This window comes from Orbicella faveolata, unplaced genomic scaffold (assembly GCF_042242905.1).
Source record: "Orbicella faveolata isolate gen_17 unplaced genomic scaffold, um_ofav_v1 contig_24, whole genome shotgun sequence".
Classification (NCBI taxonomy): Eukaryota; Metazoa; Cnidaria; class Anthozoa; order Scleractinia; family Merulinidae; genus Orbicella; species Orbicella faveolata.
Genome location: NW_028301552.1, coordinates 21,651,754 through 21,676,443, shown reverse-complemented (window position 1 = coordinate 21,676,443; position 24,690 = coordinate 21,651,754). Strand labels below are relative to the sequence as shown.

Below are 24,690 nucleotides of genomic sequence, written 5' to 3'. Positions count from 1 at the left end.
TCCTTACCACTTGCTTCATGTTCCAGTTAAATTAGTTGGCTTGCTGATTTTGGAAAAACATCATCAGCGTTTTCGGGCGTTTTGGTGTGGACTGTCACCGGCGAAAACGTATCAAAAAGTATGCGTTTTCATACGATAACGTGGACAGGTGAAAACAAAACGCAAACGCTGGTGTGGTCGAAAATATTTTGCTTCCGTTTCGTTGAGACGACAACGGATACACTAGAATCTCTCTCTTGACACACTCTCGTTAGCGGACAGCTCTACTAATTACCGCATCCGCAAAACCCAGTATGAATCTTTGAACTCCCATAAAAACTGATGTCCTTTAACCTTCTGTCTTTGGGTTTTCAAAATAGAATTTCCAGAAAGGAAACCAGTGCCCAGAGTTAAAATGGTCCAACCTTTTAATGTAAAATAACAAAAAACTCATAAAACTGCACCCGAGAATCAGGTTTTGTGTTACTTAAGTTTTAAAATCCTAAATGAACTTTGAGATATTTAGAAGTTTCCGAGATATTTAGAAAATATCCCACCCCCCGCCCCTCAACTACACACACACAGAGAGAGAAACAGTATGGTTGCGTACACTACGGTCACTTTATTGTTCCTTTTACTTATCTTAGAATATACAATCATCTCTGGTTTACATACTCATAAAAATTTTAAAATAAACCTTTTGGATGTTTGAAAACAAGTTCGTCAATCATGTATAAGGTTTTTTAATGAAGAAACGCAAAAATCACCACATTGTTTTTCACTCAAATGGTGTCCCTTTAATGATCAGTGCCTGCCTACCCAAAGCACATTAAATCTGAACATAAACATAACCTGCGGACTACAAATAGTGATTAACCAGCTTTCATAATGCTAACAACCATCGACTCACAAACCACAGAATTAAGTGGCACTCTCTTCAATGCGTAACTTAGAGTAGCTAGAAACTGTCTGTAACATTTGTGTCTCTAGAGCTAATACGCTAGCTTACTAACTTTTAAAACACCTCTGAACAGCAACAATTAATTACAATTTATTCGCCACGTGAAAGCAACGAACGGACTTCAAACAGAATTTAGTCAAATGAATAGCATGTATTGACGAAAAAGGAGCTTCAAGATTTATGAAGGTGTTTTTTCCTGTTCAAAGGAATTTCTCTTTTTTAATATTTAATTTGTTTTATCAAAAAACTTCCCAATCATTGGTGAACACGTTGTTATCATTTTCGTGACACAACAGTATGACCTCCTAAGAACACCCTTAATTACAGCTTTAGGGGCCTATAATTCAAAAACGGCACGGTGAAATTTTTTCATATTATCAACTTTTGATAAGCACGATAAGACGCAACATTTGGCAAAGTTTAGAACAATTCTGTACGTGGGCTTCAGAGCCACCTTGGATTTTCGAAAATTTAAGAATGCATTAGCAAAAGCGCGCGCGAAAAAACTGTGTTCGGCCACCTTAAATGAAAACAAATCACATCCTAGAACGACACTAATCTCAGGATCTTGTTTAAACTAAAGGAATTCACACTTAAGAAAGAAAATGTGATATAACCTGAAATAAACGATATAGCGAAAGCGAGAACCTCAGGACTCGCTGCCAGCATTTCGATAATAAACTATCTAGCTATTGCACTTGTGCTTTGAAACATTCAGAGGGGGTCTCAGGTCTTAGGTTTTGAGATTCAGAGGGGGTCTCAGGTCTTAGGTTTTGAGATTCAGAGGGGGTCTTAGGTCTTAGGTTTTGCGATTCAGAGGGGGTCTTAGGTCTTAGGTCTTAGATCTTAGGTCTTAGTTTTTGAGACACCCGAAGAACTTGACAACAACGACATCGGTCGCACTTTTGCAAAATCCAATGGCTTTCGTTTAAAAACTGTTTAGCGGTGAGTCCAATTTTCGGTCAGGAAACTAGCTTCTCATTTAGCTGAATGCATCCCGTCGATAATCTGACGGTTATTTAATTCTTTTGCTGTGAAAAACTGATTAAACTAATCTGAAGCAGGTTGTTGACGGTTTTTAAAAAAGCAGTGAAAAATAAGCAAAGTTCCCTCTCAATTGACATCTCATACTCACAGAGGTTCAGATCATAGAGACGAAGCACTGGTCAGGCAGGATCTCTGACAAACAACTTGCTTCACTTTCAAAATAACGTCTGTATAGCAGCGTAACATTCACCTCCCTAGACAGTGTTGACAAAATTAAGTTGAGGACCCACCCTCTGTGCAGAGTGGGCTTACGTAGACACGTGACCAGCCGCAACCAGGGTACTTTCTCGAGGGAGGAAGAGAGAGGACCCTGGGAACAAGGTCGCAGCAGTGGCGGACTCATTCTTTGTTTTCGTGTTGAGAGTAGGTTGTCGTTTCTCAACCTATTTCTGCGCTCATCAAGGGAATCAAACGAGCTTTTTCTAGGAACCGCTGGGGAAAGATTTCCATATAACCCCATACATTTATTATGCATGCAGAATGATTAATTATGTATGTATGTATTATGAATGATTAATTATGTAAGGTACTGAATATATACATTGATAATTACTACTTACTGTGTGAATGAAAGAGGATTATAACATTGCGCGCGCTAGTCCTATCTAATTCCTATTGAGCCATCATGAACAAAATCTCTATGTACGCACGGCCGTGCGTATATAAGATGACGTGTGCAGTTTCAATTTAGCTGCAAAATTTCCGTCGAGTTTAGTGCAAGCTCCTTTTGTTTAAGCTTCGGCCATGTGAAGATTATTCTGAACAATCCAAACTCTTCTTGGAGCCTTTGACTTTTGCCAGGCTAAGATGTTTGCTTAAACGTGAGTATTTTGACTTTGTTCGTCGACATTTTTATCGAGTATTTTTGACTTTGTCTGCCTACATTTTCATTATAATTAATTCGAAGAAGCGAATTTTTCATTGACAATCTTAGAAACCAGGTTAAGCGTTTTCGGTCAACCGTTGCTCAACTGTTTGTGGCGTGTTAGGATCCTAATGAGCTTTGTTTTTCTTCACCGTGCATTGTGAGAACTTTGTAGTCAATCAAAAATAAAACATGTTTTAGCGCCCAATTTGTTGTCGCCATGTTATAAAAGAATTGGTTCATGCTCGTTTAGCTGTGCGTATATCGAGAGAAGCTAGAGAAGGTCAAGAAGCTAGAGTCGCACTCGGCTGTCGCCTCGTGCGACTCTAACGCTTCTTTCGTGCTCTCCAAACTTCCCGCATACATCCATAACTGACACCGCGGATATACGTTTTTTGGGGCGCGATACAGTATTTTGCTGGTCAGCGGTACACCCTAACAAAACTACAAAATGCCTGCAACTTTTACATTATCTTCGCAGCGAGCCTTATCGACAGTCAAAAAGATACAAAACTTAGAGCGCACACTGTAAACTTAGCTTTTAAACTCCGCTCATTTGTTGGATAGTTCTCAGTTAATATTATATATTGTGCCAAAGCCAAACTGAACTTGCACACGGTGTGAAATTGTTGTTGTTTCGTGAGAGTTCATGCTCGTAAGCGGCGACCAGTGGCAATTTACGTTACGATGTGCGCTAAGGCTAAAACTAGGCAGCTTTTGTGTTGCTGTAACGGTGTTCTGAGGAAATCAACTTCTCAAGTTTGTTGAATTGATGGGCTTTAACCGTATGAATCGGTATGTAAACAGCATTTCGATCACATTCGTCGGGAAGACATGCTCGTGTTCGATTGGGGGCACTCACGTAAGTAAACAGGGTCATCCTGTCCTCACTCGGTATCACCGAATTATAGACCAAGTTGGCCGAAATCGAAGCAGTACTTCGTATAAATCTTGGACACGTTGGTGTAACAAGTGTAGGACTGAATCCCCAAAAGGGTTCAAAATCTGGCCTCAACTCGAGGAAGAATTCACTAAGGTATGTTTTATCATAAAATATCCAATTTTAATCATACTGTACTTCAGGAAGCTTGAGGATGGCGAAAATAAAATTTTAAATTTTCATGTTTATTATTGTTTCTTTGTTTCTTGTCATAATTTCGAATTGTTGCAGTTCTGTATTTTGCCTATAGCGCTTCTAAAGTGTGAAAATTATTTTAAACTAGTTGCATAGCTATTAGAGTTTAGAAAAAAAAGCTATTTAGCTATTAGAAAAAACCACAAGAAGTACATGACATCTGATTATCTAAAGATGGCAGAAGACATGGAATACAAAGCTGTTTAAAGGATAATTAAAAATACATGCATATGTTATTGTAAGACAATAAAAATACCATAAAATCTGGGTAATGACAACTTCCAGTTAAAACTCAATAAATGAATTTCATTCTTAGTTATAAATAGGCTATTCCCCCTGTGTTCACACAACAATCTTCTGATTATAAGGCCACCCAGACAATTTCTGACTACATTACCTTAGAGCCTGAGACTCTGTATAACTTTCTAAAATTAATATTTGTTTACATATTACTATTATCTGGATTTCCCAATAGAAAACTTCTTCTATTGTACATTTTTTTCTATTCTGGCTCAGCAAAAGTCCTTTTAGATACTGTCCATGGATGATTTCCACAACATCAATGCTGTAAAAACACCAACTGAGAGAACACTGACCAATGCTCTCCATATGGCAACTACTTGACTTTCATTTAGTGTCTTTAGAGACTTCTAGGCCGACGGGCAAAGAAAAATTCACCCTTGGGCTCAAAATGAGGCTCAAAATGAAACCCTTTGACAGTGGTTACATCATAGGTCATTCACTTGAAAGACGTGGGTAAGAGTAGCCAGGCTGAAAACGAAGGAAAAAAAGAAAAGGAAATACCTAAGGACTGTGCAGCTAAATGACTAGGATGTGTTTTGAGTCTCTTAATTTACAGGGGACAGGAGCAGGACGAACAAGGGTGGGAGTCAAGAGATAGAGGTATGGGAAGTGGGAGAACAGGGTATGGGACGTGGGAGGTTCTGACTCCACTGTCCCTTCCCCCACTTGATGCAGTACCTTGTCCCTAAGTAAAAGGTAAAGTCTGCATAGAGCCAAGTGGCCCATCAGGCCAGGCTTATCTTGGTTTCTGTAGCATGAACCGACTAGGAGTATTTCTACTACCCCCTGGATAGGATGCTAGTTGATCACAGAGTTACCACCAGGATTAAATTCACCAGTACCCATATGTACACCTTTGTGGAGAGAGGCACTGTGAGAGTAAAAGTGTCTTGCCCAAAAACACAACACAATGTCCTTGACCAGGGCTCGAACACGGACCACTCGATCCATTGCTGAGCACACTAACCACAAGGCCACCGCACCTCCCACCTTGTCCCTTAGGCCTAACCTTAACCCTAAACCTAAAAAAAAGGAGTCTGTAGATTTCAGTCAACTTTACCTCTTTTATCACTTGTGTATTTGAGACAATTTCTAATTTCCTCGCTTTCTGCCATTCAGTTTACTGTACCAAAGCCTGATTTTAAGTGATTCGCAACTACTGACAGAACTTGTTTTTGCAACTTACAACTTCAGACTTTGCACAAAATTTTTCACTGGAGAAAAGCAGTGTTGTAGAACTTAAGTGATGAACTAAATGTAATAAATATTAATTTGTAAGAAATGTATCTGTTCTTTAATACATGCTTTTGTGTCTAGTATCTGAGTTAGATGCAGCGAAGATATATTACCAATGGTTTGTAGACGACAGTAAGCCAATTCAGAGACACAGTGGCATAAACAAACCCACTTGTTAGCTAATTTATCACAGGAAAAAAATAAATACATATAATTACATATATATAATTTATTGCCATCAGGTGCTATAATGTCTTGTAATAAAGTGGTTACAAGTTAAGTAAGAATCTTACAGAAGGGAGGATGATACAATATTATTACTAAGGGGATCATAATTAATTTCATATTGATTCAAAGCATGTGATATGTACATGTATGATTGCAATGTAAAAATTATTTTGTAGTGATTGAGCAAAGCTCATCTGAATTAAATTAAATGAAAGGAAAAACAACAACAGTCAATTATTTATATAAGTTGATACAATGCACATGTAAGATAGGGAAATAGAAATCTAAAAGCTTCAAATGACTGAGTAAACAAAATAAACTAGTGGGTTTCATTGACGAGTTGATTACTGCCTCTCTGAAATGTTGAAAACGCCAGTCTTTAAAGACAAATTCTTATCAAAGTTTCTTGGACGCGTTGCGAAACATAATCTCAATGAACAAGCACCACACGTCGGCGCAAAGTGAGTGTGAATAAAACGGTCCCGACTTACATGTAGTACCTTAACCATTTCGCGCAAATTACACTTTAAATCCAACCAGTCTTCAAAATCCTTGCAAAACCTGTATACAGGACCAATCTTCTGCTTTGCTGGATACCCATCGTTGATTTTGACAATTCTGAGGCGAGGGCGGCTGAAGCAACACAATCCACGCTTCGTCCGCTCGAGCTGGCTCGAGTCAGCAAACTACACATTACTCCACACAAAATGACTCCCCTGTACCACTATTCTTTACGAACATTGCTTGAGTATTAAAAACCCATTTAAGGGCGTCAAGCTCACCAATAACGAGAAGTATCAAGGATATTTTCAACCTTAAAACGAAGCAAAACACCGATCTCGGAGAACTGATCGATCGAAGGACAACACAGCCCGATGGTGATGACCACTGACCAGTTACTGTGACGTCAAAAAACGTATTTCCGCGGTGTCTCCATAACTCGATATACGCACGCTAAGCATGAACCAATTCTAAAAATTTCATTGCGCGCTGTCGCGCGTTGTCTTTTCGCTGATTCTTTTCTTCCCCTAGCTCCATTCTTCTCTCTTTTTCTTTTTCCTTTCTAAGTCTAAAGGAATGCGAGAAAAACTAGTGAGACAATCTCAGATAGTACAGAGTGCAATTTTACGGCTCTGATACAGTAGTCGCATAGGTCATAACTTGTCCCATATTCGGCTACAAATTTCCAGTTAAAATATTTTTCACTTTAGCAGAAATGCCCGGTGTGTCCGACCAGGCTAAGCTTTTACCTGTCAAAATCTCAAATTTACCGGACAATTGTCCGATGACCGACTGTTATTTGCGGCTTGGATGCAGTACTTTTAAATAGGCTTGTAAAGGGGTACCCTTTTACAATGAATTGCCTACAAAAGAGGCACCTCTTCTGTCAAAATGGTACTAATGTATACAAAGGGTAAGGGGTTGGACCTTGAGATGGAGCTTCCCTATTTAAAACCATGTAGAATACCCCCTTCCTCCCCCTCCTTGTGTAACAAGGATGATGAAATTGTTTTGTGGAAAAAGGCAATTGAAAAACAAAACAGTGCCAAGGGATTGAGTGATTATCAATGTAAGTTCCCATTTGTATTTTGACTTAAAATGGGTATAACTTTATCCACAACAGTATAAAATAATGACCATACTTTGCAGGTTCATAGGGAGACTCAAACTGATAATGAAAACATAACTTTTATTTTTGCCCCTTCCTTTGTACCTTGTGATATTTTTAGGGAAATTCTCAAAACGTCCCCACCCAAAGAAAATAAAAGATATAAATAAAAATCACTTTTTTATCTTGAAAATGATCTCTGAGATAAAAATGTCCATTTTATGGCTGGTTGTGTTGTGAAGAAACTGCTTATAGGAAAATACAAATGTTCAGCAAAAAAAATGAACAGAAAAAAAAAAAAAAACTTTTTCAGAGGAGTTCCTATATTCTTCAACTTACATGTAGGGTAGTAGAATTTGTTTTTACACTTTCACACTGAAGAAAACACCACAGAAATGAGTATTGTTATTGTGTCTGAGCTGCATATTTTTTACATGGCAGCATTTCCCATAAAATTTCTACATTATATTCTTGTCAGTACGACAGCACACCAAATATATTTTGGAGAGAGGAGTACTTACAAAATTAATGCAAACTGGTGTAGTTTAATTTTCCATTTAATTTTTGTAAACCTCTTACAGAACGCAACTTTTGGTTAGGTTGCACTTCACTGTCAAGGAGGAAATCACACCAAGGTGGCTTTGTATCTTTATTATGATTTCCATTATCAGTAAAAAAAATCAAACTTGGACAGGTCTCTTGGGGGTATTTGCTCATTTACCACCTAAAAAACAAGATACAATGTATAACTTTTACCTGTGCTGTAAATTTTTCAAATCAGTTTGTTTTCACTTTCAGAGTTATTTTTAAAAAGGATCACAAGCACACCACCCACCCCCTCAGTCCCTATTCCTACCCTACAACAGTACAGCCAGGATCCCATATCAATCCCCCAACATAACTTACCATAATACTCCTATACTACAATACAATCTTTTTTGTATTTTGTACAGACAGACCTAGATTCAAACATCAGATCTCTGACTTTTTGGTCCACTTCATCTCCACTAGACCATAAAAGCAATCATTGCAAATTTCCTTATATTTGTTGCTCTAATTTATTGTTGCTCTCAGATTCCCCCTAATCCCCTTTGATAAAATTAAATTGGTTTAACAAAATTACTGGTTTAAACAAATTAAAGCGGAGGTAGAAATTGCGCCATAAAATTACTATAATTTTAGTATGAGGATATTGAAATATAACTATACTATTAATATCCACATGTGCTATTGTAAAGACAGTGTAACTACTTAAATTGACCTTCACTGTCAGAGACAAAAACCTAAAAACATCTAAACACAGGTCAGTGAGGATATTGCCAGTTTTGCTTTTGCCAACAACCACTCTGCCTCAAAAATATAGAAGATAATGACAATAATAACAAAACCAACCTCTGTCAACTCAATAACCACACCAAATTCCCCTCCAAATTCTTTTTGACACCTTACAGTAAAATTTTGCCAACAGCATAAATTCAACTCAATACTTTAAAGTGCTTCTATCATTAAATTTTTACCCCTTCAGTCAGAAATTTCAGGTGTATCACATAGAATTCCACCAAAGATTTAAATTGCAGTTTACCTTTTGCAAATATGTGTAACAGTTCCAAAGATATTTCAGTTTGAAAAATATAAATATGCAAATGAGGTGACTGATGTTGTCATACACTCAACCCAATATTACATCAGGTTGGTAGGCTTATAGTTAGAACTACAGGAAACACACCTATGGCTATAAAAATTATATACAGCCTATATTTTCCCATGGAAACTCACTCTTTTCCAGTCCTCTCTAACATGATTTCACTTATTCAGTGATTTTCAGCTTGTTAAACGAGGCTACAACTTCAACCTTGCATATTAATATGCTTCCTGGATCGTGCTGATGAGGCACCATTGGCAAATATCAAAATGGAAAGCCAAAGGTGGTCAGAAAAGCCTATATCAGGGAAGGTTGAAACCCAGTATGTTACCATGATAACAAAACTGTTATGCTCATATTATGGAGGACATCTGCAAATTTCATCATAATAGCACTTTAAGCACTGTCCCTACGAGCCCATGGTCCCTTGTATCTGGACAATAGTTCAAAACTTGTCTGGGGTGGATGATCTAAATGGTAGGTGGGAAACTCCCAGAATATTGAGGAGAGTTGCTAGAATGATTGTATAACTATCTCTTTGCAGGTAGTCATTAGACACTAACACTACTAACATGACTGATTTTGGACAATATACATTTTGCTTTTTGGATACATGTATAAAGGAGGTCGCTCCAAAAAAACATATTACATTTTATGTCGAGGTTAATGAAAACCTTGCACTTAGGCTAGCCACTCACAGAAGTTTCAGTGTCTAAAGTGCAGGTTTTCCTTATGAAGTTCACCTGCAAAGAAGCACCCAGGCCAAGTTTTCATGACATCATTCCATCTGAGAGATTTTGTCCTAATGGCTTGCAACAACCCTTTTGACTACCCCTCTGGGTTATGGCTGCTCTTGAGACATTATTTTGAGCTAAACATGCTCTAAACTCTGAAATAATAGCATTGAAGATAGTGAAGAGGATAACTGATTGGAAAAAAAAATAGATTTTGCTGACCTTGTGACAGATGCCAAGTCAGTTGTAGGTTCTTCTCCTTCCCACCAATTTTGAGTTGGAGAGAATAAAGTCACATGAACACAGCCTGGCTGCCAAGACAGTTGCAAAATGGTGGCCTCTGAAGTTGCTTCTTAATTCCGAGACGAAGTTCTTCAGGATAGCAGGCACTTCAGAGGCTGAACCTTCAGTGAGTGGAAAAGCTGACTATTCACTTGCTTAATAAGTGAAAACAAAAAAAGTAAGCTTTTTGGAGTGACCTTCTCCCTTTAACTAAAAACATGTGAGCTAAATGCAACAAAATGTATATTAAACCTGGGCCAGTTCAGTATGATTTACTACAAAATTTAAATCAGCCACAAAAAAATTGTTAGCAACTGATATTAATTTGTGAAGGCTTCTGGAAGGGTTATACTTTTATAAAACACCTGGCAGCAAGTACTATTTTGGTTTACCAAAGCAAGACTCTTGTTACTGCTTAAGGAAACTGGGTTTGATACAGTAGGTGTCAAAATATTATGGCTTTGATGACATGACAATGGAGATATCAGCCTTGGTAATTTCAGGGATAGGGGATAACCAATCTCCAAATAATAGAGTTACGGGACTTCACTATCAAAATGTATGATCCAGAATTTTGTTTTGTGGGTAATAGCTCAAATTCATTTTCACCTCTATGAGGTACAAATATTCAAAAAACAACCAACAATGACAATTTTAAATTACAGTGGAACTCTGTTAATGTGGTTGCCAATGGGCCACAAAAATCTGACAACATTAACAGTGTCGTTATAGGGGTTCTTTAAATAAGAAAGTGACTGACTGACTGAGCTTTTGTTCAGGCCAGAATAAAGTGGCCATAATAACAAGGTGGCTATGTGAGTGGGGTGGCCATAAGGCAGGGTTCCACTGTAGCGATGAACATATAAGATGATCCTCTCAAACACCTACCCACAAAGATTTTGGAAAATATAGTTTGTATAATCAGTCGGACAACACACAAATTGGGCCCAGAGCTAACTAGAGATATTCCATTTTATATCCACACCCCCTCCCCCAAGCCACACTCGCTAAATAAGTCAATATTTACCACCTAACAGAAAAGATAAAAGTGCAAAAATAACTCTTTCATAGCCCTGTCTAAAGTTCGTGTCGACAGAGGAAGAGGGAGTGTGGAAATAAAATAGAATGGCCTTAGGGCCCATTTATATGGTCTTGGGTACCCAAGACAACCCTTCTCCTGTGTTACCCTGGCCAAGCTAACTTTTCACTTATTTCTTTGAAAATTCAACCAACCGTTTATATTTAGGATCACGAACCTGTCTCGCCCATGAGACAACAGGGGTGGGCGAGTTGTCTAGCCTTGGCTCATGTCACATCTTGGCACCCTGACAGGCAGGACAACTTTTCTTTATATAAACACTTTGGCTTGGCTAACTGGGACAACTCTTGGCATGGCAAGTGTCACATGATGCCTAGATTTAGAATTTAAAGCAGAAATATCAATTTACAAAGAAGAGAAAATTAACTTAGCAAAACCCAGTGTGATTGAATGACTGAGGGAACTCAAACAAAGAGGGATATTGCACATTTGATTATTCAATAAGGGTTATGAATAGTCATGCAGGGTCAAATTCAGCTGAATGCATGGGGAAATTAATGGCAAACAATCACTTTAAGATCAAACCAAGCTAGAATTCTCAGCCCACCCACAATGGAGCAATCACAACTGACCTTTGAGAATTATTTGATGCATGTGTATGAGACAGTCATTTTTCATCCTTTCTTTACAACATGGAAGGTAGATGCCTTTTAAACATTGATCAAATAATGAACAAAGGTCCCGTTGCTACAGAGCTACATTGTATCCCCACCAGATTAACAGAAGATGAGGTGTTGTAAACAGATCTTTGGAAGAACTAAAAAAGCTATGAAAACAATCACCAGTGGCCTGTGTTCCCACAGCATCTCTTGTTGAGTCAATTTGAAATATAGAACATAACTTTAAAATCTCAAAATAGTCGAATTAACGAATTATGACTACAAGTATGAGAATTGTTGATAAATTTGTATCATTGCACCTAAGTATGAAGTTTGATAAAGAAACAATGGTAAATCATGGTTTGAAGAAAATTGAATAAATTATTACAATTCTACTTAACAATATTATTGGATTGCTAGCTTAAGATTCCCATAAGGTCATAATACAGTTGATAGAGCCTGAAACTATCACCTTAAAGAATTCTTGACCTTATAGTATTGTTGAATAGAAACAGAGAAGATGTCCTCTATTTTATTATTAATAGATAACAATTTACAGCTTAAAGCCAATTACAGGATAAAATTTGAATTCTGTCCAACATTTACATGTATTTATGAACCACTTCATAGTACCCGGGAGGGGGGGAGGGGTACTCCCAGAAAAATTTGGTCGGGGAGTGCGGTCAGCTTCCCAAAACCTCTACCCTATTTATCACCAAAATCTGCGATTCTCCCTACCCTATTTACAACCAGACCAAAAATGCAATAACCCATTTACCATCATTGACACAGTTGCCACAGTTGCCCTAAACATAATTTTTGAAGGCCTCTTGTTTATGGTCTTCTCAATAACAATGAAAGAGTAGTTTCTTCTAAACAACATTACCCAATTCAAGACTAGAGTACAAAACCCATACCCTATTCAAGGCCACAATGGCCAAAACTGATACCCTATTTATGACCAAAACGGCTGAAAAACCATACCTTTTGGGGCCACACATACCCCTATAGCACATATAAGGGAGTATCCCCGCCCCAGGCCACAGTAGAAGTGGGCACCTGTCAAAAGCGGGGGTAAAGTTAAGGGCTAAGGATATACCATACCATTGAGAGCTAACCCTAAACAGGCCAACCCCCCTCTTTTGGAACTGCCCAAAGAAGTTGATCCCCAGGCCAGCATTGCAGTTCAGACAATACAGAGGAATGTACAATTAACCACTGGATAAAATTTGAATTCTGTCCAGCATTTATTAATTAATGAACAACTTCACAGTACCCGGGGGGGAGGGGTACTCCCAGAGAAATTTGGTGGGGGACTGCTTCACCACTTTGTTGATCTCTTCGGGGAAATCTGATATCCCCAAAGCTCTCCTCTAACTCTCAACATTGCTTATTTCTTACGGAGAAAAACCGTATTCAACAAGAGATACGGAAATAGGATACTAACCTTGAGTACGCGATTCAGCATGTCTTTTCCACCACACGCATGTGGATACAGAACTTCAACTGTGTTCACTTTCAGAAAAAAACGGCTGCTGTTAAATATGTTCCCGTTGTACGCAGTGCAAACTATGGCCAGCAATACTTCATCCAGGTTGTTGTTAACATTATAGGCTATTGCACTTAGTGTTATCACCGAATCACGAACAATAAGAACCCAAAGTCGGAACAACACCAATTTTGAATATGTGTAAAATCCGCCATCCGATGACAGAAGGCTCTCCGTTATTTTCCTTCAAAACAATACTAAACTGTTCTCTTTTGCCAACAGTTTTACTTCAAAAGTCGAAGAAATGTGCCTGCAACATGTTTCTATCCTCCACATGGAAGGACACGGACCTGATGGTTTCCAAATAGAAGAAAATCTTCCCCAATCAAAACGCCATTTTTTCGCTTTGCGAAACGAGCTGCGCGGCATCGTTTAAACCGGATGTGACGTCATTTTTCATTGGCTGATCCAGTACAAAAATTTCGGGAGTTTATGTCGCGTGTCTCACCTAAACAATGCTTAACTAAACAATGCCCGAGCAAAAAGACTTCTGGAGGCAGCCAATCAACTTCTTTTGTGCAACACCTGACGCGCGCGCTACAACATCGGATTTCAGATTTTCACCGCAAAACCTAAACAATGCTTAACTAAACAATGCCCGAGCAAAAAAACTTCTGGAGGCAGCCAATCAACTTCTTTTGTGCAACACCTGACGCGCGCGCTACCACTTTCATCGCAGAACGATATTTGCACACGAGACTTTTGAAGGAAGTCTGTGAAGTTTCTTTGACCGCGGGATTTCTATTTTGTCATTATCCGCTTTATTTGGACAATTTTGCAAGATGGGTTGCGCGTTTAGCAGCAATCGTGTTCGTGTTCCACGAATCTTCAAAAAGAGAAAGGTTAGTGTCTTTGCAGTGAACAAGGAAACTTTTCTACAAACTGATAAAAATATGGCATCGTCGTGGCTCCGTGGTCGCTGCTCATGCATGGAACCCCAGGATGGAATCAGCTGAGAGACAATTCTGTATTCTGTCCCCAATAGCATTTTCCTGTTTCGCAAATGGAATTAACAATCATCCACGATTATGTTATGCTTTTTCAGGTTTCCAGGAGCCGAAAGTACCTCAATTCAACATCTTCGGAAGTCTCTCCGGATTTCTCGAGACTTACAACATACGTCAAAGTCACTAGCCGTGACTCAGTGCAGAGCGAAGGACGAGCCAGGCCCAACAACAACGGGCAAACAGCGGAGTGGTTCACCGCCGATGTGGCCCCTAGTAGTACTCTGCTGTGGCTGGGCGGGCCAAAAGACCGTGTGGAAGTTAGCATACCGGAATCAGGTAGGCTATTTTGTAATTCTCTTTTGTCAGGAAACTTACTCTGAAGATTAATCAGTAATTTCATGATGATTGAAAAAGTTTCTTTAACTGAGAAAATAATTAAACCGGTTTAGCTCTGCATATTTATGCTACAAATGATAAAATTAATTAATCAATTCACCATCCAATATCCCTCGGACAGTTAATTGGGTTTTTTTGTTAGTTTATTAGTAGTAATGGAAACCGTCAGGATGCGCGCGCTTCACACATGTAAACTCGCATTTGAACATTACTTTATGGAATTTGCTTTATATAAATATATTGTATTATTATTATTGGAACTCGTGGTTCCTGATTGAACGGCTAAAAATTAATAGGACAGTGAAGTTCGCTACTCGTTATTTGCAACTCGAAAAAATCTCATTCTCAAAGTATTTAGAGGGCCGTAGTGAGAAAATATCAACCAGTGCGAATGTAGTGGAGCGAGATTCCTACAAACAAAACCGATCGCGCGACGAAAGGAAAGCAAACAAACAAGCACCCTAAAACAACAGGAAAACCAAAATAAAACAACACAGAGGAAAACATTCTAACGAAGCCCAGTCTTGATAATGAATTACTCTGCTGACCTGCCTTGAGTTTCTAGTTATGTAAAGCATATTTCCTTTTTTTCTCCTAACAGCCAATATCAACGACCACCGCAGTACAAATGAAAAAGAAAACAAGGGTCATGAATCTATATTACCAGCCTGTCTCGAATACCAAGGTATAAGTCGTCTGAAGACTAAAAGGTTGAAATCTTGCGTGCTTCTCATCTGAGATTATTTCTTTTTCATATTCTCTTTTTTGTTCTTAGACAATATGCATACCATATAATTTCTCGAATCCTTGGGATCTTTACCCGATCAGTGTATTTTTTCTATCCTTGCTCTCTTGCTCTCATCAGCAGTGATGCGAATAGTGTCAGAGTCATAACCTCACACTGGAGAAACGCTCCAAGAAAAATGAACCACGTCAACTGTAGGAAAAAGATCAGGGCTTATCACAATACAGCTCCTGATAGTGTACATTTTATCTTACATTCAGTGCATTTTATTTGTTTTCAGGTTATCATGAATATGGATTCCATCTCTTTATTTTGAACAGTTCCGTGTTTAACAGCACTGTTCAAGACATGAGTATCGAGTGAGTTTCTTTTTTCTGTTTACCTGCTGCATAACGATAATAATAAAGCCATGTTGGTATACTCTGCCGAGTGTAAAACGATCTGCTGTAAAAATGATTTTCGGTGATACCAATTTGTTTGTCCCATTAAATTATACAGCCCCCAAACTGTTCAGTAGAAGAAGTAACCAAACTATGGCAAATTCGCGAGTAGTGTGAAGAAATACGCCATGAAATCGTGCCGTTTAAGGTTTAATTTACGCCGGGCTAGTTCACTTACTTCTTTATATGTCAGAATCATGTCTGAAGTTATAACTCTCTCTTTTCCTTTGTGAACACAGTTGCCTCCCGGATGCTATCGCTTCAATTCTGTGCGACAATAATGAACCATTTGTTCTTGTGTACAAGAACAGCAACAACCAAACAACCTACCTGCCAAACCCACCAGCCTGGAGCAAAGATCTTTTGGACAGGATTTGCACTCGGTAAGCTAGCTGCTTCAAAAGTTCAATGACCTTTAATTCTAAACTGCTGACGAGTATCCTTCGCAGACTCCCAAGACGGGGAAAGTGGGAGAGGGGCGGGGGGTGGCGGGGGGAGGAAGTGATTTCTATTCTTACTGACAAAACAGAAATATATCGGAAACACCGTTTTGTATAACGCGGAGAACACGGTTTAGCGGGGTAGAGTGAAACACGTGTTCCACGCCTGACGCTTCTCCCAGTCCATCTCCAGGCTAGTTCCTGTTCTGCAGGCCAATTTTTCGTTTATCCCTTTCAAAGTACGATGTTACTAAAATTTAAGATCTCTAATCACGGTGTTATTAATCTGCTTCTGTCTCACAGTTTCGGTGATCAGCTTCTTCGTGTGGTTTTATACCAACCATCGTGGTATCTGCAGATTGTGCTTGACGAGCAAGAGGAGAACGGCTGTTATTTCAGGTAAGGGTCACCTCGCCATACATTGAAATATTTATAACTAATTAATATATTAGGTAAAAAGGCAAATAAACAGAATCTTGAATCTTGAATAAAAGTAAGAAGAAATAGATCGTGGTATCTTGGTGAAAATAAATAAGTGATGGTTTTACTTCGACACTCTGTAGCATGTTTCGAGACATGTTATAGAAATTTTGTAAGAAAGAATTTTTTTAAGCCCCAGGTATTGAGAAAGAAACGAAATGGCACTGAAAACCTACCACAAATCTGTTATATGTTGCACTTCTTGGAGAAAAAAAAACATAAATTAAGCAGTAAACACTGAGTGTGTGTGGGATTTTCCTTGCTAGTTCGACAGTTACAGAGAAACTGAGAGTCACAAGCGATTTTAAAGAACTGGCCAGACTGACAGGTAATTACAGTAGAAGTCCACATGAATTGTGTTTCTCCCGCCACATCCCGTAGTACCTTGGCATAATCAAAAGCCCTAGGGATTCTTCCATATGAAAAGGTCGGGGATGTCGAGCTCGTCTTCTCGCTTGGGGATATTTAAGGTGGCTCTGAACCCTACATACAGAATTTTTTTGAACTTCGCCAAAATTTGCATCTTATCATGCTTATCAAAAGTTGATAATATAAAAAGATTTCACCGTGCCGTTTTTGAATTATAAGCCCCTAAAGCTGTAATCAAGAGTGCTTTAAGGAGGTCATACTGTTGCTATGGTAACCTATTGCGTCACGAAAATGATAACAACGTGTGCACCAATGATTGGGCAGTTTTTTGATACCATGATTGTAGCATCAAGTGATGAAGAGTGGTCATAACGACCCATCAAAATCTAAGTGTTGGAAACTGTTTTGATCCACCTTGAGTGGCATCTTTTAGAGTTCAAATAAACCAGAGTCCCGTTTAGGGGTTTGATTCAAAATTTCCGACGAACGCTAGCCAACCCGACCTTTTCAGATGGGAGTTCCTCCGAGGGGAAGAAGGGGGGGGGGGGAACCTTCTCAGACCCAAATACCCAGCATCGCCCAGTTCCTCGCACACCTTCTACTACAGCCGTTATGGCACTACTTGCCTGTCTCGTATAGGTCTCGTTAGCCACTAACGAGCTTACACTAGGCGAGGAAAGCCTTCTTAAATCTTTGTCCGTGAAGAGAAGCCATGAGTGAAGAGAAAAGGCTTGGATGGAGAAATTACGCTTTCGTAACACTACGACACATTCCATGTTATAAGAATTTTGTTTAGTTTCCCTTTTAGAACTACATTCTTGAAAAGGTTTCATTAAATTAATATCAATATACAACACTGCTATAACACACACATAACGCACATATAAAACACACATTCACTTTACTCTTGTGTCTGAAGTTATTGTATTGTTCTCTTGATAGGTTTTCCTGGTGAAATAAAAAGGAAGTCGCCTTGAAAAAGTTTGCCAATCGGAGATAATTAATCCAACTATTTACCACATGACTTAAAACAAACTACCAGCTTGAAAAATAACTTGCTCAGGATGTCATTCCATCCATCTTCAGGTTTACAAAATGAAATGTATTTCATTCTAAATAGATTTAGTTTACAGTAGTTTTAAAACTCGCATAACAAGGCCAGCAGCCTCAGTTGTTTCTAAGATATTTACACCGACGTGAATTGCATATTAGGTATGCGTAATATTTAGTCGTTTATTGTCACCTTATTACTTTTCTTGTACTTTGCAATCCCTTTTGCTATTTAACTTATTTTTCCTTGAGACGATAACAGAGAATGACGTCGATTTCACATGATTTTCGTATGTCTAATATTCAGCCTAGTCCCTACTCTTTCTCAGTTCAAGGGAGTCTGGGCTCTACCATGCACTTCGTTCCAGGCTTGAAGCCGTCATCGCGGGAAGAAAGAACGCCTAGGGACTAGTCTGATTCCGATTAAATGTGCAAGTAACACACCAGAAATAATTAAGAGGCTCATCAGACAAGAAACAGACGCGAGATTGACGTGACGGTCAAAACATGGTCTGTTGAGCAAGAAAAGCGGCTAAGAAATAGCTTTTTTCTTGAGCCCGTCAATCACGTTTCTTTCTTTGTCTTGCCCTCCTAACTGGGCTTTGATTTTCCGTAAAGTTGCAGAATGATTTTTTGTTCTTTGAATTTATGGAAAGGCTTACAAATCAGCCTTGTTGACTACGAACCAAAGAAACAAATCATAAATAAAAAAAAGAAACAAATCAGTTGATTTCGCTTCATTTTCATGACTATAGATATAGTTAAATAATCATGTAGACAGTGGTTCCATTTCAATATCTGATCATAAAAAGCAATGTTTGTTAGCTTGAGTTAACTAGGGTATATGTATACGAGGTCAGAGCTGTTCCGAATCTGTCTGAGGATTTGAAAGTAATTTAACGCTATCTGACTTGGAAATAGTTTCAACTGATGTAGAATCGGGAACGAACAGTATTATTTAGTTATTCACGCTGATTTTGGAGCCTCTATAACGTTTGCATCAGTTTTTGACTTAGTTTACAGGTGTTAATGTAAAGAGTGATTATTGTAATGAGGGATGTAGTTTGGATACAAGATCCCTGCACTAAAATTTGAGAAATTGTGGCTGACAAGCTTATCCTAACATACAACTTTAAACTTTTATCATATCTTTAAATTTTAGCTGTATTCTTTTTTGTAATTTTTACTATCTTATAAGTATAAATAGTTTTTAATTTTTAACTTAGGATAGAGGGCCACTGGTTCGTCAGTTTTTTACTGTTATGTGTTACCCTCCGTAAATAAAGTTGTTACTTACTTACTTACTTACTTACTATACGATGGCAGTTGATAATAAAGGTATTAATAAAATTACATCTCCCGTGTTTTTCTATGTAGATGAAACGGGAAAAATGTTGGAGATCGTTTTTAAGAGCCAGTTCCTGTAAATACCGAGAATGAGATGACAGTCGCGAAATTTTCGATTTCTTCATATTTTGCCCAAATAACCTCTGTAGTGAGTTGTTTTCGAAAATACCATTCAAAGGTCCTAAAGCGCTTCAGTTTTTTCGAAATCGAGGAAAGTTTGAAAATCGCCATTTTAGCTGCCTGACGTCGCCGAAAATGGCCGAAAATTGTGCATTTTCTTTTCGCTCGTACAGATAAACGCGATGATATCTATCAATATACTTTGGGTAGCTCATAATGCATGTCTTGCTGTTTCTAAAGCATTAATTTGATTGGCAAAACCTCCAAGTTTAATAATAGTTTAGGCCGATAAGAGTACCTTCATCGAAGCTGGTGAGCGAAATGGCTAATTTTAGCTTATTTCAATACCATCAAAAGCCCACTGGTACATTGAATTTGAAGTCGAAACTAAAATTTTCTGAAAGCCCATACTCTATATTATGATGTGTGAAAGTCTCTTCCGCGGCCCGAAAAAACTAACCCGTCGAGAGACATAAACGTGTGGTACATTTTTTTAATTCGTCATTCGTGAAACCAACGTGGAACTTGGCCAGCTACCTTCATCTAGGACAAAAATAAGCGAATGGAAGCCTTTTTCGTCAATAAGGATACTTGTAATGTTTTTTTTTTCCTTGTAGATTGACCACATGATTAACTTTTGCAAACATTTGCAGTTAAATCAAAATAGACGCTGCTTTTGGTACATTGTAATGTTATGCAAATTTATTTCGATCACCGGCACGCGCATATCGCCCGAAACTGATTTTCCTTCCGCCTACTGTATGTTTCTTTTTGAAAGTTACAACTGTTGCACACATTATTCGTTCAATATCGGCAGTTCTAACCTTTGTGGAACACCCATGGCCACAGCCAAACTTGACTTCAAGGGAAAAAAAAAAAGCATTTTGAAACGTGAAGTTTGAGTAAACAATCGATTACAGTTGCATCCATCATGTTTGGTGTAAATATTCGAGCACAACCATTTCATGTAAACAGGTCCACTCCATTTTAAAAACAACCGTCTCATCGCAGCAGTTCTTGAAATCCTGGTCTGAGATCAGGTAATGTCGATAACAAAGTGCGAGCAGTTGACGAAACTTCATGATCAACTGTCGAAACGTTGTACTTGTGGAACAAGCAAGATGATTCAACCTTTGTATTTCTTACCCGTGTGCTTGCAATTCTTATGGAGACAATTGCCCCTGTCTGTTACCACCAGATTTAAAGATGAATCGTTCGTTTCCTATTACTTAATATGGCACATACCTCTGAATAAAACACATACTGTGACATCATTTTTCTTGGAGTGTTCCAACAGGCGTCCGCCAATTGCAAAACGTAAGCAGCAAGACAGAAAACTACAAAGACTTATTCGTCAATCACACTACGCTGTCCAGATTTCTTTCTTACAAAGTTTCCGGACTTCGCTCTCTTTTAAAATTCCAAGACTTCGCCGCTGTGTTGGCCAGTCCGAATAACTGTCATGGCCTTAGTTGAGCGAGTACTTGACTTTGTTTGGTGGCCCAGTTCGGACAATTAGGCAAATGTGGATTGCGTGACAATCGGCCACTGTAGCAAATACGTCGATATCTGACGTTTTGCGAAGTGAGTGAAGATGGCGACGTGGACCTCGAGGGGAGGGAGACACCCATACAAGAAGGACGGGGGTGCTCCTCAAAAATTTTGATCCCCTAAGATCCCCTAAGAGGTACCAAGATCCTGTTTTTTCTCCTCTAAAAGATACCAATTCTTACATAACACATCTCCCCGCGTCATATTTTTTCGGCTCAATGCCTTAAAAGTCATCGCAAAAGCTCCCGCATTGGACCTTTTGAGGCTGAACACCCTGAGGGCTACTAAAACTTCATTTCTAACCCCTAAAAGGTACGACAAGCTCCCCCGCCCCGGGGGGCGTGGACAGGGAATCCAAACTGCTCCTTGCTCGCCTCGTGTAGGCAGGGTGTTTTCTCTATGTCTGCGTGAAAAAATGGAAACTACAGTCGAACCTGCACAGCCACCTCTCTGCAACGGCCACTTTTTTCATTCCGGCGGACGGTCACTCTTATTCTAATCTCTCTACAACGGCCACCTCTCTACAACAGTAACAGCCACTAAAACACGTCCCAACCGGCAAAAAAAAACCTCTTCACAACGGCCAATTAATCAACAACTGACGAACGCTGTCCACAAAACCCCATTTTTTATTGGACCTGGTCACGAAACTTGATCCATGCCGCAGATCTTTGGTCTCCACTTCTGTTTGGTTTCTGTCCTATTGATATATTTTGATTGTGTTACGAATTTACATGTTACGCTAAGCCCTTTTTAAGATAAAAATGTTGAAACCCAAGAAAATATCGGTGTCATATTTCACCCCTACTGATACCGCTCCATAACGGCGACTTTCCTCCGTCCCCAAGGTGGCCGTTGTAGAAAGTTTCGACTTTATTACCGTTAATAAAAAACCCCACCCTTCTTGTTGAACTTTAAAATACAGGTATATTGCTCCAGGTTTTTGGTGTAGAAATGTACCAGGGACTTGACTGGGATGGAAAAAGAAGGTCTAGGAGGCACTAGTCTTAAATGGGTACGTGTTGAGAATTTACGTACATATTCACTCAGGTTACCGGTTCTTTTTTAAACCTATATAAACTATACAGTTGAACCTCCACTAACGGTCACCTCTCCACAGTGAACTCCTCTCTACAACAGACGCATTTTTTTTTTGTCCCGGTGGACAGTCCATACATTCGCTCTTATTTTTGCCTCTGAAATGCGCAAAATAAGGCTACAATTGCTGGTTTTCAGTGTCACGCCATTCAAAATAGATCAAAATAAAAATCAAAACCGTTCAATAGATTAAGTCCAGAATCTGGGAAATGAAAGAAAGTAAATATGCAAAGACTCTCGCCAAGATTCTGGTCGCAGCAATTTTTCTTAGGCAAGATATGCGGAGAAATTTTTTACCCAAATTTATAGAGATTTGTATGGAGACGCCATGCTAGTGCCCATCCGTATGGGCAAAAACATGGCGGCCGGAAACCAACAGAAACATCAGTCACTGAGTTTTGCCTCAAAAGCGTGAATTTATCCCTCGAGGAACTCTAAAACATTAAAATAATACTTTTTCTAAGACATGAACTGTTCAGATAGCCAAATTCCCCGAAATAAGTCACTTTTTTAACCATAATGACGCCGTCATGTAAATGCCGCGTCACGCAAAAGCTTCGAAATTCAAGCGTAGTGTATCACAAAACCAAGAACCCATTCAGAGCGAAACTTTGTATGAATATTAGTTTTCAGCTGCTCTTATACATCATTAAAGTAAAATCTCAGGAAGATCAATAGTTTTGTAGTTTGAATTTTAGTGACGTCATGTGAAAATCAGCTATACATAATGCCTAACTATTTTATACCGCCTAATCATTGATGGGAAGTTTGCTAGGTCAATAATTGTGAATTCTAAAATAAAGGAAACTTTTAGCTCTTCTGAGTGTCCGATTTTTGGAAAGCGCCCATATTATTGTCTATATAGTTTAGCAGAAGGCAACAGGGGTGAATATGTATGTAAACTCACACCGCGTATCTAAGATCTGATGCCCTCTAGGCTTCCTTTGTCCTTTTTATATTCCAGCCCTATCATCGGTGCATTTCTATTCAAAAGTACGAACGACAAACATGTATTTTAAAAGTAAAGAGGAAAGGTGTTTGCACAACTTTTGTGAACGCGGTAATACTTTCCATTAATCTACGTAGATATGCCGTGATGGCGGGACCCGCGGACGGCTCTGTCAGTTCGTCGAGTTCTGTCCTCTTGCAGAATTAAACAACACCCTTCCCCCTACATCCTTCAATTTCGTCCAAAAATGTTTATTTAGGCTGACAGTGCGAACCACGTTACTTGCACGAGCAAACAGTTTCGCTGGCCGCCATCTTCACCCAGTCTGAACACTTTGCGAGTGGCCGTCTGTAACGCAATCTACATTTGCCGGATGGTCTGAACTGGGACCACCAAACAAAGTCAAGAACTTACTCAACTAACACCATGACAATCATTCGGACTGGCCAACAGAACGGCGAAGTCTTGGAATTTTAAAAGAGAGCGAAGTCTGGAAACTTTGTAAGAAAGAAATCTGGACAGCGTAGTGCGAATAACGAAGAAGCCTTTGTGGCTTTTCTGTCTTGCTGCTTACGTTTTGTAAGTGGCCGCGGACGACTGTTGGAACACTCCAAGAAAAATGATGTCACAGTATGGGTTTTATTCAGAGGTATGTACCATATTAGTTAAAGAAACGAACGATTCATTTATAAATCTGGTGGTAACAGACAAGGGCAATTGTATCCATAAGAATTGCAAGCACACGGATAAGAAATACAAAGGTTGAATCATCTTGCTTATTCCACAAGTACAACGTTTCGACAGTTGATCATGAAGTTTCGTCAACTGCTCGTGCTTTGTTATCGGCATTACCTGATCTCAGACCAGGATTTCAAGAAATGCTGCGATGAGACGGTTGTTCCCTTGAAGTCAAGTTTGGCTGTGGCCATGGGTGTTCCACAAAGGTTAAAACTGCCGATATTGAACGAATAATGTGTGCTACAGTTGTAACTTTCAAAAAGAAACATACAGTAGGCGGAAGGAAAATCAGTTTCGGGCGATATGCGCGTGCCGGTGATCGAAATAAATTTGCATAACATTACAATGTACCAAAAGCAGCGTCTATTTTGATTTAGTATCACCCAACTAGTGGACTAATGCAAATCCTGCATTTTGATTGGCTACGCTACTAGAGGACTATTAGTAATAGTCCTCGAGTAGCGAAATTGGCGCAATCGAGCGTGACGCTTTCTTTCGTTTTATTCCCAAATAAATACTTCTTCAACTTGCATTTGCTAACTTTATTATTGCCTTTTCTGTCCGACTAGTGGGGTGATACTAAAACAATTAGACCCTTCGCCCTCAAGGGCCTCGGGTCAATAGCCCATTCGGCTTCGCCTCATGGACTATTGACCCGTAGCCCTTGCGGGCTACGGGTCTAATTGTTAATTAACTGCAAATGTTTGCAAAAGTTAATCATGTGGTCAATCTACAAGGAAAAAAAAACATTA

At 39.0% G+C, this 24,690-nt stretch overlaps 1 protein-coding gene and 1 long non-coding RNA gene across 2 annotated transcripts; one reads left to right on the top strand and one right to left on the bottom strand.

Moving 5' to 3' along the window:
* Positions 1–5,740: 5,740 nt before the first annotated feature.
* On the bottom strand, positions 5,741–14,042 carry LOC149110870 (uncharacterized). The gene is made up of 4 exons (XR_016207840.1): positions 13,167–14,042; positions 11,278–11,433; positions 9,962–10,176; positions 5,741–8,087 (listed from the first exon to the last, which is right to left on the bottom strand). It is a non-coding gene; the product is annotated as an uncharacterized LOC149110870 (long non-coding RNA).
* Positions 14,043–14,121: 79 nt separating this feature from the next.
* On the top strand, positions 14,122–18,728 carry LOC110050870 (uncharacterized). Its single transcript, XM_089291504.1, has 7 exons — positions 14,122–14,551; positions 15,213–15,296; positions 15,637–15,715; positions 16,036–16,179; positions 16,540–16,635; positions 16,983–17,044; positions 18,028–18,728. The coding sequence occupies exons 1-7, from the start codon at positions 14,272–14,274 to the stop codon at positions 18,060–18,062; spliced, it is 780 nt and encodes a 259-aa protein (XP_089147630.1). The 5' UTR covers positions 14,122–14,271; the 3' UTR covers positions 18,063–18,728.
* The last annotated feature ends 5,962 nt before the right edge of the window (positions 18,729–24,690 follow it).

Coding starts and splice junctions, on each gene's coding strand:
- LOC110050870 (XM_089291504.1), top strand. CDS start 14,272: ATGGAATTAACAATCATCCACGATTATGTTATGCTTTTTCAGGTTTCC. Junction 15,297..15,636: donor AGCCTGTCTCGAATACCAAG/GTATAAGTCGTC, acceptor ATTTGTTTTCAG/GTTATCATGAATATGGATTC. Junction 16,636..16,982: donor GAGAACGGCTGTTATTTCAG/GTAAGGGTCACC, acceptor TTTCCTTGCTAG/TTCGACAGTTACAGAGAAAC.